Source organism: Sinocyclocheilus grahami, unplaced genomic scaffold (assembly GCF_001515645.1).
Source record: "Sinocyclocheilus grahami isolate Dianchi unplaced genomic scaffold, SAMN03320097.WGS_v1.1 scaffold73.1, whole genome shotgun sequence".
Lineage (NCBI taxonomy): Eukaryota > Metazoa > Chordata > Actinopteri > Cypriniformes > Cyprinidae > Sinocyclocheilus > Sinocyclocheilus grahami.
In genome coordinates this window covers 855,056-871,943 of record NW_015505252.1, presented here as the reverse complement: position 1 = coordinate 871,943, position 16,888 = coordinate 855,056, and the positions used below count along the sequence as shown (strand labels likewise).

Below are 16,888 nucleotides of genomic sequence, written 5' to 3'. Positions count from 1 at the left end.
GTGTCCAGCTGAATTCAATTTGAGTTTTGTTAAACGAATAAAAAAAAAAACTTAGCTTACCGCGGCTGCGGTCGTGTGCAGACCGAAGAGTGTAAAGACCATCGACTCTACCGTGCGACTTCACCGGGCAGCACACCGTAAGTAAGGATAAGTATCGCTCTTTATTTCTCCTCTTTCCTACTACTTGTTTCACTTCTGTTTCAGTGTTTTATAACCATTTCTTAGTATGTGTCAGTAAGTTGTTGTTATTTTAGCATGTGTGTTTGGCTCAGTGTTATTTTTTTAGGATTACTGATAAACTAATGTACTTTGATTTGTATTAGTTATCTATTTTAGTTTTAGTTACAGTTGCAGTAATGTTGTCATTTTATTCGTTTTTTTATATAGGTGTTTTTATTAAGTTTTAGTTTGATTTAATTTGAGTTATTTCAGTCCTTCAACATACAAAATGGAAATTAAATAATATATATATATTGAATGTATTTATATATATATGTATATGTGTGTGGCTGTGCTAAACAAAGTAGTTTCGTCCTCTTTTGGAAGACCAAACAAAGTAGTTTAGCTTTCACAACTAAACACACAGCGTCTTCACGACATGGCGGCAGCGGCAACAACAATACTACGGCGAGAATCAAAATTACGCCTTCTTTATTTGCGTAAACATTTGGCCGGCGTTATGCAAATCTTCCCACATCGTGACGTAGACATGTGGGGGCGTGTTAGAACGAGACGTTTTAGGAGGCCGTGGACGAGTCTTAACTTTTATAAAGAATATCTCTTTGGGTTTGAGACTTTAGTCTTTGCAACTTTAGGGATCTTATCTATTCACAATCAGCTTGTAACACTCCAAAGAGAAAGGAAAACTTGAAATCGCATCATATGACCCCTTTAAGACTGAAGGAATAAAACTGTACCGAACACACAAAGGCAAAGCAGCATGATTCAAACACCAAACTGACAGCTGAAGGTACACAGTAAAAGCACCGCAGTGGTTTTTCATAACCTGACATACAACCTACAACTTCACACAGGGTCAGACCTGGTTGAAACTAGTCTTGCTGATGTTCCTGCTGTGACCAGGGTGGGTAAACAAAGCGTAGTTTCCCCTGAGATGCCCAGCGGCTGTAAATGAGCTTCTCTGTGATGAAGCGATGGCCGCCCCTCTTGGCGTGTTCGTGAGTGCGGTACATGCGGCACTCTTCCAGACGTGACGGCTCGTAGTAGTGGTACGGCACAAACGAGTGGTTGGCGTTACTATAATCATGCCAAAACACAGAAGTTAGTGAAGAAATATCATTTTACAAAAGAAACAGGTAAATATGTTAGATATATGCATAAATGTTTAGATATTCTGTAGTCCATAGATATGCATAGTCCAAATCAAGCTCACAGAATGCTAAATTCATAACAAAATATACTTAATTAATTATATTAATTTAATTAATGCAATATAAATGTATTATTATTTTTCATATTAATGTATTATTTCTAAATCTCTAAATTATTCTAAATTATTTCTAGTCTCTCTCTCTCTCTATATACATAAATATTATATTAATATTTTTTATATTAATAAATAAATGAATATTCACTTCAAAATATGAATCAGTTGATTACATGATATACAAAATTAATATTCACTTCAAAATATGAATCTATTAATTATATAATATACTGAGCTATAAATACATGTGTAAAATTCTACAGACCATTAATTCTATAAATTGTTTTTTGTACAGAGGAGATGCAATTCTATATATGTGACCCTGGAGCACAAAAGCAGTCATAAGTAACACGGGTATATTTGTAGAAATAGCCAACATTGGCTTTGGCATAACATTTTTATGCCAAAAATCTTTAGGATATTAAGTAAAGATCATGTTCCATTAAGATATTTCCTACCGTAAATATATCAAAACTTAATTTTTAATTAGTAATATGCATTGCTAAGAACTTCATTTGGACAACTTTAAAGGCGATTTTCTCAATATTTAATTTTTTTTGCACCCTCAGATTCCAGATTTTCAAATAGTTACATCTCGGCCAAATATTGTCCTATCATAACAAACCATACATAAAAAAAAATTTGACCCTTATGACTGGTTTTGCGGTCCAGAGTCACATATATAATGTCGGATCCATAATTTATGGCAAAGCTTAATTTTATTAAGTTTTTTCTTAACAAACTAAACTCAACCAACTGAACTCACCTGCAGTAAGAGCCGTCAATCATTCCATAAACCAGAACACTGTCACACACCTCCAGAGCCAAAATCATGGTAAAGAACCCTGTACTGAGAAACGCCCCCGATTTCATCCTGCCAGAGATAATAAAGCGATCCATTTACTACATTTACAATTGCTTTTTTACATAACAAAGATGATAGAATAGAGGAAGACTAACCTGTTTTTGCCCGTCTCGTTTTGAAAGACGCTGTCGCAGTACTGGACCTTTTCTCTGGTGACGGTGTAGATATGTGATTGTGGATACTTCTTGGCCAGCGTCACTAGTGCATTGAAGATTTTCCCCTTTCCATCCTCCCTCATGTTTTTCTCAGGGCCCCAAATGACGTATCTAGTTTCTGCCTCTCGCCCGAAGAAATAGCCCTGCTGCCGTACCAGGTGTGGCACGCTGGTGTGAGAGACCACACGCAGACTGGTCCTGTTCCCCACATCAGCCTCGTATCCGATGCTGGGCGCCGCGTTCATCCGGATCACACAGTCATGTCCGTCGATCTCCTGACCCCGTGCACCGCCCAGCATCTGCCCGGAACTGGACACCACGGCACAGCGGCCGCAGCGGAAGTCCAGGAACTGAAAACACATTATACTGCATATCAGAGATGCAAACAGGTAAAGGGGAAAAAAGGTGAGAACATTGCGCGGATCGGAGGCATGCTCCACACAGAATTACTTTCAAAGATATTTGCTTTACATGCTCATTTGTAGCTACTTTAAGGTATTTTAAAAAAAATGTTTTTACCTTAAATGTCCAAAACTGTAATGAAGTGAAGATGAATAGCTATGCAGGCTATTTAAAGGGGTCATATGATGCAATTTCAAGTTTTCCTTTCTCTTTGGAGTGTTACAAATTTGAAGTAAAGAGTAGAGAAAATACTATGTAAAACTTATTGAAACAACACTTCTTCATTTACCCTTGTAAGATCACAAGTACCCTTGCAAGACCCCCCCCATAAAAACACTTTCTCAGTGGATCCTCTGCAGTGAATGGGTGCCGTCAGAATGAGAGTCCAAACAAAAGCAAAAAGCTGCATGTTTGTAAGAAACTACTCCATCATTAAGAGTCCTCTATCAATAATATTGCTTTCTCCATTGAAAAAGTCATCTTGTCTGAATTAGGTGAGAAATATGCACAGATCAAGCAAACATGGCTTCACAAGACATTAACTGGTGGACTGGAGTGGTGTGGATTACTTGTGGATTATTGTGATGTTTTTATCAGCTGTTTGGACTCTCATTCTGACGGCACCCATTCACCGCAGAGCATCCATTGCTGAGCAAGTAATGCAATGCTACATTTCTCCAAATCTGATGAAGAAACAAACTCATCTTTCATTTCTGGATGAACTGCTTCTTTAAAACTTGTACAAAGGGTCAAGTGTGGAATGCGACTTACATATGAAGCTGAGCGAGTGTTGGGATGAACCCTCACATAACCGCGCAGGCCTGTTTTCATGGCAAGTCCAGACCTCATCACATGATTGTACCATAGCAACAGACACACAGAGAGGAGGAAGAGGCAGATCCAGTGAAACCTCTGAGGGATGAAGAACGTCAGAGAGGTTCATTCAGAGTCAACCATTTTTGACACATTTCTAGTCATACTATAAAATATGAAAGCAATACCAGGGATTTCATGTCCTATTGAGGCTGAAGCTCCAACCCAGGCGCTCAACTGGGGAGGAAACCCTCATTATCCTGAGAAAATATGAAAACTCAAGTTACTTTCTCCAACAAGCACTCAATGAACACACATATATGTGAATGTATACAGTGTGTTTGTGTGTGTATATATATACTGTACATACATACATACAATGTGTGTTCAGTGAATGCTGTGTGTGTGTGTGTGTGTGTATACTTTTAACTTTTAATATACTTTTGACTACAGTAAAAAAACCCTGCTGACATATTGACAAACTTTTATCGCAGCGGAACGACAATAAACACATCGTGACATCAATTTACAAACCATTACATAATGATTATACGTGCCTTAACTGTAATCGCATATTAGTAATATGGAGAGCACGAAAACAACAGATAACAACATAATTAGCTGTAAGATTAGCTTTCTTACATTCCCCTTGACACGCTGATATTTACGTTCCGACAGGAAAACCCTGCTGGGACTTTAGTTCCGCCTCTCAGTGTGATGCTGGAGGAATAATAACAATAATAATATAAATAATAATAATAATAATAACTTTAAATTGTATATTACTTGGAAATATGAGAATACATTTTGGACTACGTAGAAAAAAGTAAGGTAAAACATGTATTTAATTATTTAAACGAGATATTAACAAATGTAAATGACTCAGGGCCTAACTAAAATATCACGGATTTTATAATAATAAAACAAAACAAAATAAAATAAATCATTATCATACTTTACCGTCGTCATATTTATATTCTATCATGATAACTGTTAAAATACTATATTACTACAAGTATAGTTACTACTGGAAAATTAACTTTCATTTGTGTAATTTCCACTTTTGACGACTGTGGACCACTTTGTCAATGTTAAATTGCACGTAATCGTAATATTATTTATATTTTCAAAAATGTATTATTATTATTATTATTACGTACTCGGTGCAGTCAGACGTCGCGACTGTTGATGTCATTGGATAACCAACGCGTTGCGTCTTTGCCTTCTCTTCTCTGATTGGTTACCACTGAACCATCTAAAGCTGTTATAGGTTTATTCCGCTGTAGCTCAAAACTCTGCCCCGCCCACCAGGAAATCACAGGTTAGTGTGTGCAATGCGGAATGAAAATGTCCTTCCAAACCAGGAGAAAGTGAGTGTGGGCTGCTTTCACTCTTTCACTCTTTCACTTTTAACATTGCGTTTAAAGCTGCTATGATGTGTCTGAATTAGCTCCGGCTTTATGCATATATATAAATGTATATATGACTGGAAACTGTCTTAAAAGAGCCTGTTGTTTGTGTGTTGAGCTAAGCTAATGTGCTGCTGGGCTCTAAGGACATGGACACATAGAGGGGCAGTTTATTGAATGAGTATACATTCAATAAGAATAACATAATCAGCAGATGATAATGATATGAATTACTTTAAAATAAACCGATTCTGCTCATTCACAATCTGTGGGATTTTGTAGCTGCCAGTGACTTCTGATATTCGTTTATGATGCATGTTAGTTGCAGGAATCAAGAAACTGATTCCTCAAGAACACTTTCCTCTGTAGCAGCTGATGGTTATGATTCATAGTTATGTCTTGAACTGGCTGTCAGATTGTAACATGACAGATGAAGGGGTGTGTGATCTTACAGTTTGACTAGCTGTACAGATATTTCTGCAGATGATTAGCTGAGATCTGATTACTTTTGATAATCACCTTTATAGCACAAACCTCAGATGTTAAATATCTTTAAAAAAGTGTGTATGTAAATAAATTGTATGTGTGTATATATATATATATATATATATTGTTTCTTTTTTCCTTGTAATTCAAATTAAATATAATACTTTAATACATTTAATACAAAAATATTTGTGTAGATATTTATAGAATATATAATTAATAAATAATTATGTTTTAATTTTATAGTAATGGGAGTGATTTTACATTACAATAATGAGAATTTTGAGGGGAAGTGAGCTTAAAATGATTATTTTTTAATACATATAATTCAAAAACACTTATTACTGAAATAGACATTTCATCATCCAAAATATAATTTTTTGCCTTCCTTTTATGTTTGTCTGTGTGTGTGTATGTGTATATATGTCTGTCTGTTTATCTATCTATCTATCTATCTATCTATCTATCTATCTATATATCTATCTATCTATATATATATATATATATATGTGTGTGTGTGACCCTGGAGCACAAAAGCAGTGTTAAGTCGCTGGGGTATATTTGTAGCAATAGCCAAATGTATGGGTCACAATTATAGATTTTTCTTTTATGCCAAAAATCATTAGGATATTACGTAAAGATCATGTTCCATGAAGATATTTTGTAAATTTCCTACCGTAAATATATCAAAACTTAATTTTTGATTAGTAATATGCAATGCTAAGAACTTCATTTGGACAACTATTTCTCAATATTTTGATTTTTTTTTTCACCTTCAGATTCCAGATTTTCAAATAGTTGTGTCTCGGCCAAATATTGTCGTCTTATAACAAACCATACATCAATGGAAAGCTTATTTATTCTTGATGTATAAATCTCAATTTTGAAAAATTGACACTTAAGACTGGTTTTGTGGTCCAGGGTCACATATAAGCTTTGATCAGATCTGATATATATTATGTTGATTATCAAATGTAATCAAACTTTAAAATAAAAAAATTATCAGCTATTTATAGGTCAATTTAAGTTTTTATTGTTGCATGTAAATGCCAGAATATGAGGTGTCTTCTCTAAATTGCCAATATTGACTCATGTTCTGCATATGGTGTTTATATGAGCAAAGCGTCTAATCTAAAGCACTAGAACAATATGAACTGTGTTTTCATTGTCTCCAAGACAACAATAATGAGGAGCTAGGACAGAACTGAACTCCAGCTGTTCCAGGGTCTGTCTGGAGCGACTCGGATGTGAAAGCATCTGCAGGAGGAAGGGGCGGAGCTGAGATGTCAATCAGAAGCGCTGAGGGCGTGTCCATCATGCAGGCCTTAGCCATGACCGTGGCTGAGATACCTGTGTTCCTGTATTCCACCTTTGGACAGGTACACTGTACCTCTCATAACACCTTAGCATCAACAATGCTTTCCTCAATGTTTATCATTTTTATTTGTAGCAATTACACTATGAATATTTTTAATGCTTTTTTATATTTTTATTTTTAGCTTGAATTGATTTTTATTTCAGTTTTAGTAATTTTACTACTTTAACTTAAACTGATCTATTTCAGTAAATTAACAGTCTTCATTTATTATTTATATTTATGTTACTTATGCTTTATTTTAATTACTTAGTTTAGAATAATAACAGGTTTTAACAAGTTTTGACAATTTTGTGATAATTTTTATGAAATTATTCAGGCTACTTTAAGTCAGTGTGTGAGTATTTACTTTTTTTAATGTCTGTAATGTTATATTGTAATATTAAAATATTATAATTGTAAATTATAATTGTAGAAATATGAAGTAATATAAAATACAATATTTTGAGTGAATGTGCAAGTATTTAAATTTTTTCAATGTCCACAATTTTATATTGTATTATAATAAAAACATACAACAAATAACATAAAATTATAATTTCAGTCTTAAATTAATTTTCGTGACCATTTTCATGAAATTAATCAAGTTACTCTGATGAATGTGCAAGTATTTAAGTTTTTAATATCATGATTTTGAATAATCTTAATCTTTTCATTAATCTTTTAACTTAATATTTTCATTTTAATTAAAAAAGGTAATATTTTTTTTAATTATATTTGAAATATTTGTTATTTATATTTGTATTTGTATTTTCAATTATTTTTATTTCTGTGTTAGTTTTAGTAATTTTTGTCCTGCAACTTTTCTTCTCTTTCTATTTTTGGTTTATTTCAATAATTTTTATTTCAAAAACAATTTTTAGTGGTTTTAGTTGAACATGTTTTTACAATAAATATTTATTTTTACTATTATTCTTGCAGCTATTCTATGCAGTTATTCTTATTTCATATGCTTTCCCCTATAAAGTTTTTTAAAGGGGTCCTATTATGCTTTTTCACTTTTTCAACTTTAGTTAGTCTGTAATGTTGCTGTTTGAGCATAAAAAAGATCTGCAAAGTTACAAAGCTCAAAGTCCACTTCAAAAGGAGATATTTTATTGAACAGAAATCACTTTTCAAAAACTACAACGAACGACTCGTTTGGACTACAACACATATTTTCCGGGGATTTGTGATATCACAAATATCGACGAATGGGTTACCAATTCTAACCAAAGCTAACCAATCACGGGACACACTGGCCCAGCTAACCAATCACGGGACACACTGGCCCAGCTAACCAATCACGGCACACACTGGCCCAGCCAACCAATCACGGCACACACTGGCCCAGCCAACCAATCACGGCACGTCAGTGTGCGTGTATTTACATTTTTTTATGTCCATAATGTTATATTGTAAAATCAAATATTATAAATTAAAATTCTAATTTCATAAACATAAAGTAATATAAAATTATAATTGTAGTCAAGGTTTCTTGAAACAATTTTGATGAAATGAATCATGCTACTTTGAGTGAATGTGAGAGTATTTACACTTTTTAATGTCCCTCATTTTTGTATTATAATGCAAAATATGATAATATAAAATTACAATTTTATAAATATGAAATATATAAAATTATAGTTTTAGTTAATGTTTCTTGGAACAAAACGGCCATAAATAAATTTTTGTGAAAAATTTCAAGAAATTAATCAGCTCATTTTGAGCAAATGTGAGAGTATTGTTATTATTTAATTTCCGTAGTTATATTATAATATGAAATATTACAATATTAAATTCATATTTTATAAATATGAAATAAATGTCTATACATGTAATGTCCAATGTTAATTTTATATTCGTGGAATTAGTTAAGCTATTTTGAGAATATGTCTATATACTACATCAAAATCTTTCATAAAAAAAAAAAATTACTCTATACAGTTATTTGTATTTGTTCATTTGTGTGTTTTTAGGGTCGGTTGCAGGGCGTCAGATGATGAGTCCCAGCACCCGCAGTAATGACACTCTCAGCGGCGTCTCGTCTCTCGCACAGAGCAAACACTCGAGCTCTTCACACAGCATCGCCTCTGTGTGTGAATCTCACAGCTACACACACTGTCTGCCTGTTTATTTATCAATGAACTCCTGTTAAAAGGCCTAACCATACATTTTTATCCATTTTGTTTGGGTCCGCCTCAGATGCGAGTTCCCTCCTCTCCCAACCAATCAGTGAACACTGGGACGCCGTGGGAGGCGGAGCCAGTGGCAGAGGAGCCGGGAGTCGGAGAGGATACCAATGTGGAGAACCTCTATCTCATGGGTAATGTAGTTTACTATTGCAATCTGTTGTATCATCCATACTGCATTCTTTTTCACATGCTACACTACCATTCAAAGGTTTGGTGTTGGTAAGATTTTACTTTTTTGAAAGAAATTATTAATACTTTTATTCAGCAAGGATGCATTAAATTGATTATAATTGACAATTATAATCTTTTAAGAGATTTTTATCTCACATAAATGCTGCTCTTTTTAACTTTCGTTTGCAAAAAAAAGTATCATGGTTTGTACAAAAAAATTAGGCAGCACAACTGTTTTCAACATTGCTAATAATCAGATGTTTCTTGAGCAGAATGATTTCTGAAGGATCATGTGACACTGAAGACTGGATTAAAGATGTTGAAAATTCAGCTTTGATCACAGAAATCAATTACATTTTACAATAAATTCAAACAGAAAACTGTTTTTTCTTAAATTGTAATAATATTTAATATTTTTTAAGCAACACACTGTATTTTTGATTAAATAAATGAAGCCTTGGAAAGCATAAGAGACTTATTAAACAAACAAAAAAAAATCTTACTTACCCCGAACCTTTGAACAGTAGCGTATTTTAAAATGTAATTGTAATTTTTAAATATTAAAATATTGAAAGAATAATATATAAACAACAATAAATTCAAATATGAAAATACATTTGAAATATATTACATTTTCCTTTAAAAATTCTATTTAAATTGTCAAATTAAATTGAAATATGTACATTTTAAATTGACCGTATACAGCACAGAATGCAATAAGTAGTCTTTTCTGAATACAGCCTCCATAAGTGCAGAAATGTGTGCAGCTGATGTTGGTCTTCTTTCGTCCACCTGCAGGGATGGAGCTGTTTGAGGAAGCCCTGCGCAAGTGGGAACTGGCTTTAAACATCAGACACAGAGCTCATTCCCGTGCATCTGGGTCAAACAGTCTCGTCCCGCAAGGATCAGAGCTTGTGGAGCGTCATTCGGTAAATATCTCTTACTCATAAGCATCAGAAGAATGGCAGGAGCTGCTAAATGTGACCCTGGAGCACAAAAGCAGTCATAAGTAGCACGTGTACATATTTGTAGCAATAGCCAACAATACATTGTATGGGTCAAAATTATCGATTTTTCTTTTATGCCAAAAATCATTAGGATATTCAGTAAAGATCATGTTCCATGAAGATATTGTGTAAATTTCCTACCGTAAATATATCAAAACGTAATTTTTGATTAGTAATATGCATTGCTAAGAACTTAATTTGGACAACTTTAAAGTTGTTTTTTTTTTGCACCCTCAGATTCCAGATTTTCGAATAGTTGTATCTCGGCCAAATATTGTCCTTATAAAAGCTTATTTATTCAGGTTTCAGATGACGTATAAATCTCAATAAAAAAAAATTGGCCCTAGTGACTGGTTTTGTGGTCCAGGGTCACAAATAAAAACACATTATTTGATTTTTCAGCCTGAGCTTCACAATCATGAGTTTGCAGAGAAGCTCGAGTCTCTGCTGCACCGAGCCTATCACCTACAGGAAGACTTCGGCAGCACCATCCAGCCCGACAGCCTCCTCGCTGACCTGGGTAAGACACGCACAAACACGTGCTGACGTCACCTGTGTGTTTTCAGCTTCCTAAGCCAAGCTGTTTGTGTGCAGAGAGTGAAGCAACCCTGATCCTGCCCACACTAGGGAGTTACCATCCCATCCAAGACGACGATGCCACGACAGTCACTTCTGACGACTCGTTTGTCTCTGCTGCTGAGGTCAGGACACACACACACACACACACACACTTAAGGGTGTCGTGTGTTTTCTCATGCATGTGTATGATGTCACTTCCCTCTGTGTCTCTGTAGTTGTTTGAGACGTTCTCTCTAGAGGACACGTATCACCCGCTGAAGCCAGCAGCTCTGTATGAAGAAGCCCTGAGTTTGGTGAAGGATGGAAGCGTGGGCTGCAGATCACTGAGGTACTGCATGCTACACACTGCATACTGACAGCTTAAACCCTAAACACTGCACACTGACTCTCTAAATAAATGCTACACACTACATACTGTTACCAAAACCACTTTGTAGAATTAAAATATTATTATTAAAGTATTATTATAATATTAGTATATAGTTGCAATGATATAGTAGTTACAGTTGCACTGTAAAATTTACTATTATCAATTTATTATTTTTCTTAAATACTTGTTTTTTATTGTACAGTGAAATATTACAATAGCAGTTTTTCATATTTTGTTTAACATTTTAATTTAGCAGTAATAATTTTATTTTATATCATTATTATAGTTTATTTCTAGTTTATTATTATTGATATATAATCACACTATTTTTTTTTACGATATTTGAAATTGAAATAATAAGAATCATTCAGTTTATTCATTTTTATTTTGTAGTATAAAATATATGTTATTTATTATTTTTGAAGGAATATCACACAATCCCACACAATTTTTATCCAAGTTTTAATGTAAACCTCTGTTGTCCATCACTTTCTTTGCCAAAAAATTAAGGAAATTGTAAAAATTTCTGTTGATTGACACCATTAATAATAAAACATAATCCAGAAAAATTGATCACAGAATTTCTGAAAAACAAACAAACACATTTGATAGGGCCCTATTACTGTGTAAATAAATTAAAGAAAAAACGTTTATTGGTTTGATATAATTTTTAATGATTAAAATGTAATTAAAATATTAAATATGGAATCAGGAAAATTAAGACAGAAAAATAAAACAGATTTAATAGGGCCCATATTATTAAAATAATAAAGTAAAGTTTTTATAGGACCTTAAATATCCTAAACCCTATACATTACAAACTAATTTCCTAAACCTTACACTCCACTCCATTAGCACTGATTCTAAAATGAGACGGGACCCAGTGCACTACTGCACATACAGTACAGATGTTCTCCTCACACATTCTCCTCTGGGACTGGAGGATTTCCGTTATAGCTCCAGGAGCAATGACTGATGGGAAAACACACTCTGTGTCATTTTTGTGACTCTGTTACAGAACTGAACTTCTGGAGTGCTACAGCGATCAGGACTTCCTCGCCAAACTGCACTGCGTTCGTCAGGCTTTCCAGGTCAGCACACTCTCACACACCATTACACACACATACACACACACACACACACACACAAACACCATTACACACACACACACCCTCTCACACACCATTACACACACACACACACACACACACACACACATACGGAACAGGGCTGTTGGTGAGATCTGTGTGTGTGTTTGTTGTTTCTGTAGGTGCTGCTGCTGGATGAAACACACAGGATGTTCTTCATGGATACAGGGAAGCAGATGATATTGGGACTCCTGGCCAAAGCCAACAAGGTGCATCAAAAATTTATGGAATAATTAAAATATTTTTATGTTTTTGAAAGAAGTCTCCTCTGCTCACCAAGGCAACATTTATTGATCACAAATTACAGTACAAACAGTCATATTGTGAAATATTATTACTGTTTTCTATGTGAATATTTTGTAAAATGTAATTTATTCCTGTGATTAAAGCTGAATTTTCAGCAGTCTTCAGTGTCACATGATCTTCAGAAATCATTCTAATATGCTGATTTGCTGCTCAAGAAACATTTCTGATTATTATCAATGTTGAAAACAATTGTGCTGCTAAATATTTTGTGGAAATTCAACTTTGCTTTCAAAGGAATAAATTAAATTTTAAAATATATTCAAAAAGAAAACTTAATTTGAATTGTAACAGTCTTTCACAATATTAATGTTTTTGCTGTTGTTTTCTCCAAATATATGCAGCCTTGGGGAGCAGAAGAAACTATTAAGTATTAAAAATCGTAATTATTTCAAACGTTTGACTGTCATTTCTGTAACGTTTTTTCATAATACAACATGCATTGACAAATTGTGCACAATATGACTTGAAACAGTCATTTATAAAGTCATTTTATTTGGATTTAATATCTACTTTTGCATGTGTGTGTGAATGTTTAGAGTCCGAAGGCGTTTCTGGAGAGTTATGAAGACATGCTGCAGTACACGCAGAGAGAAGAGACGTGGCCCGTCACCAAGATGGAGCTGGAAGGACGAGGGGTTTGTCCTGTTTATCTGTCTGTCATTCCTTCCTTTGCCATCCTTTTCCATATTCTGTGTGTTAAAGTCTGATTGCAAGCTGGCCTTCTTGACTGTTCCCCTGTTGTTATTGTTAACTAAAACATACATAGTTTAAATAAAATAAAATATAAATATTAGATGAAAAATGTCAACTTCGAAATAAAATAAGTTGAAGTTGAAGTACAAAACTTTCTGCAATTCTGCTAATTTAAAATATTAATAAATACTATAATAATATATAAATAACACTGATTCTTCTGGACTTCCTGGCTCTCAATTTGGCCTTCTAGAGGTTTGACCTTTGACTTTGCTCTAGGTGGTCTGTATGAACTTCTTTGACATTGTGCTGGACTTTATCCTCATGGATGCGTTTGAAGATCTGGAAAGTCCGCCGTCTTCAGTGGTCGCGGTCCTGAGGAACCGATGGCTCTCGGACAGTTTCAAAGAGACGGTACGCAAATGAACCAAAAAGGAGAATAAAATAATTTCTTAAGCGCCGCAAGAGTTTTTATTCTCAATTTCTTTAGGAAAATGTGCTTTCAAAAAAACATTGATCTGAGGAACCCTAAAAAATATTTTTTTGGGGGGGTGGGCACTTTAATTTTTCTTAGTGTTTGATGTCTGTCTTCATCGGTCTCTGTATTTCTTCATTTCTGTTTCTGTGTCTCTCTGTTTGTATAAGGCATTGGCTACAGCCTGTTGGTCTGTGCTAAAAGCCAAAAGGAGATTGTTAATGGTGAGTGCGAAAAACAAAACTTGACATTATATCTGTAAAAATCATGTCTAGAATCAGATCACAGATCTTGTTTTGTGTTTGTTGCTCAGGTTCCCGACGGTTTTATTGCCCATTTCTATGCCATCTCTGAACATGTGAGTCCAGTTTTGGCTTTCGGGTTTCTGGGCCCCCGGCAGCACCTCAGTGAGGTGTGCACCATATTCAAGGTAAGACGTTCCCAGTGTTCTCCACACTCCTCCGTCAAACCTGAGCTAACCCTCCCGGTGATCCAGAAACGCCTGTAATCCAGATCAGCACATAATCTGATGCTAATCTGCTCTCTGTAACACACTGATGCCTGCGATCAGATCGTGAACCCTGTCAGAGAATAGATACAGGGTTTCTGCAGATCTTAAAGGGGTCATATGATGAGATTTCAAGTTTTCCTTTCTCTTACAAGCTCTTGGTGCATAAAGAAGATCTGTAAAGTTGCAAAGACTAAAGTCTCAAATCCAAAGAGATATTCTTTATAGAAGTTAAGACTCTTCCACGCCCTCCTAAAACACCTCGTTTAAACACGCCCCCACATATCTACGTCACGATGTGGGAAGATTTGCATAACGCCGCCCAAATGTTCACGCAAAGAAAGAAGGCGTAACTTTTATTCTTGCTGTAGTATTGTTTCTGCCGCCGCCATGTCGTGAAGACGCTGTGTGTTTAGTTGTGAAAGCGAAACTACTTTGTTTGGCCTTCCAAAAGAGGACACGACTAGAAATCAGTGGTTAAGTTGTATTTAAAACACTGTTCCAGAACAGTTCAACTGAAATATTCAGATGTGTGCAGCACATTTTATGGAGGACTGTTTCCTGATCCTGGGAGAGTAGACTACAATGCCGGCTGTTCTGACTCACAGCCTGTAAAAACGTTTTTATATTTATAGGATTTGCCACTGACGATTCAAACGTGAGTTTTGAGCAGTGTAGAGTAGCGCTTGTTGTTTGTCATTTCTCCGATCACAAATGCAGACAGGGTTTTATGTTTACGCGGTGTGATGCAACGCAGCATGTAAAAAGACAGTATAAGTCTTTATAATCAGTAATTATGTCCCCACTGGATGCAACAAATGCCTCGTTTATAATGGGTTTTATTGGTTTTGTCTCGTCGCTGCGGCCGGAACAGGGCATCAAAGTATGGTAATTGCGTAACATTTCCGTCACACGCTTGAGGTATTCAGCCAATCACAACACACCTCGGTTTTCAGACCGATGAGCTTTGTAAAAATCGATGCATTTCAGAAAGGCGGGGCATAGAGGAGAAACAATAATGTACAGTATGTGGAAAATAATGTTTTTTTTTTTTTTTTACCTTAAACTGCATAAACACATTTCATTACACCAAATACACAAAATAATGTTCTTTTTTTAGCAACGTCATATGACCCCTTTAAAAAGGTCTTAAAATTCACACAACCATAAGTTAAGGTCTAAAAAGGTGTTCATTTGGAGCAGAAAATCTTACATTTATAAAGTCATGGAATCAGAAAAAATTTAAAATGAATAAATAAAATGTTGCTTAATCCCTCCTTGTCTAACTTGTACTAATCTGAATGACGTCTGAAACTTTGTATTACAAGCACTTCCTGTGTTTATTCGTCTCTTTATGATGAATCACTTGTTGTATTCCTCAGTTGCAAGTCGCTTTGGATAAAAGCATCTGCTAAATGAATAAATGTAAATTAAATGTTGAATTCACTGCAGAAAAATTGTTTTCCTCAGTATTTTTGTTTTGTTTTCCAATACAAATATCTAGACATCCTTAATTCAAGATACAAAGTGAAGATATGAGCAGATCTTTGTTCTAGTTTTAATCATAAACTCAATTCATTTTGATGACTTTCTCATAAATGTATTATTTGAAGTCATTTTGCTTCTCAAATAAAGAATCTTTAGACATTTGCACTGGAAAACAAGTCAAAAATACAGATTTAGCTTTTTTGTCAAATTAATTCAAAAGTAATGGAGATTTGTTGTAAGCTGTATTTACGTTGTACATTTAGAAACCATCCTGGCATATTTTGTTCCATTAAATCTATTGCTTAAATTTGCTTTACTTTGTCTTAAAAAGTCTTTGACATAAAAAGTCAAAAAAAAAAAATGCAAGTGTCATATATTGGTTTGGTTTGAAATGCTAAAACAATCAGAAATGTTCAAAAGGTTGACATTTTTCAGTGTTTTCGAAAGAAGTCTCACCAAGACTGCATTTATTTGATCAAAAATACAATAAAAACTGTAAAATTAGGAAATAATATTACAATTTAAAATAAGTGTTTTCTATTTGAATATATTGTAAGATGTAATTTATTTCTGTGATCAAAGTTGAATTTTCAGCATCATTACTCCAGTCTTCAGTGTCACATGATCTTCAGACATCATTCTAATATGCTGATTTACTGCTCAAGAAACATTTCTGATTATTATCAATGTTGAAAACAGTTGTGCTGCTTCATATTTTTGTAGGTACTGTGATACATTTTATTTTTCATAATTTGAACGTTTAAAAGAGCTGCATTTATTTGAAATAGAAATCTTTTGTAACATTATAAAGGTCTTTACTGTCACTTTTGAGCAATTTAATGCATCCTTGCCTGACTTCATACATCCACTAAAATCACCAGTTGATTCAAACACACTGAGACTCACAAGATGTCAAATCAAGTGATATCCAAGTAAAGGTTTATCATTTATTATCATAATCAAAACAACCCAGAATTAATATCACGTTCTCCTTTGATCTCCGCAGCAACAGATTGT

At 34.4% G+C, this 16,888-nt stretch overlaps 2 protein-coding genes across 2 annotated transcripts in view; one reads left to right on the top strand and one right to left on the bottom strand.

The window, feature by feature from the left end:
* Positions 1–839: 839 nt before the first annotated feature.
* st6galnac4 (ST6 (alpha-N-acetyl-neuraminyl-2,3-beta-galactosyl-1,3)-N-acetylgalactosaminide alpha-2,6-sialyltransferase 4) lies at positions 840–4,370 on the bottom strand. Its single transcript, XM_016272828.1, has 6 exons — positions 4,325–4,370; positions 3,871–3,942; positions 3,641–3,781; positions 2,408–2,817; positions 2,214–2,321; positions 840–1,257 (listed from the first exon to the last, which is right to left on the bottom strand). Exons 2-6 carry the CDS (start codon positions 3,880–3,882, stop codon positions 1,053–1,055), a joined length of 876 nt encoding a protein of 291 aa, XP_016128314.1. The 5' UTR covers positions 3,883–3,942; positions 4,325–4,370; the 3' UTR covers positions 840–1,052.
* Positions 4,371–8,914: 4,544 nt separating this feature from the next.
* Positions 8,915–16,888, top strand: part of LOC107585650 (mitoguardin-2) — an 11,903-nt gene continuing 3,929 nt past the window's right edge. Inside the window, exons 1-12 of the mRNA XM_016272760.1 lie at positions 8,915–9,026; positions 9,137–9,257; positions 10,096–10,226; positions 10,707–10,824; positions 10,899–11,005; positions 11,099–11,211; positions 12,272–12,344; positions 12,524–12,610; positions 13,244–13,342; positions 13,680–13,814; positions 14,046–14,099; positions 14,189–14,305. Of these exons, the coding sequence (XP_016128246.1) occupies positions 8,931–9,026; positions 9,137–9,257; positions 10,096–10,226; positions 10,707–10,824; positions 10,899–11,005; positions 11,099–11,211; positions 12,272–12,344; positions 12,524–12,610; positions 13,244–13,342; positions 13,680–13,814; positions 14,046–14,099; positions 14,189–14,305 (1,251 nt within the window). The 5' untranslated portion in view covers positions 8,915–8,930. The remainder of the gene's footprint in view (positions 9,027–9,136; positions 9,258–10,095; positions 10,227–10,706; positions 10,825–10,898; positions 11,006–11,098; positions 11,212–12,271; positions 12,345–12,523; positions 12,611–13,243; positions 13,343–13,679; positions 13,815–14,045; positions 14,100–14,188; positions 14,306–16,888) is intronic.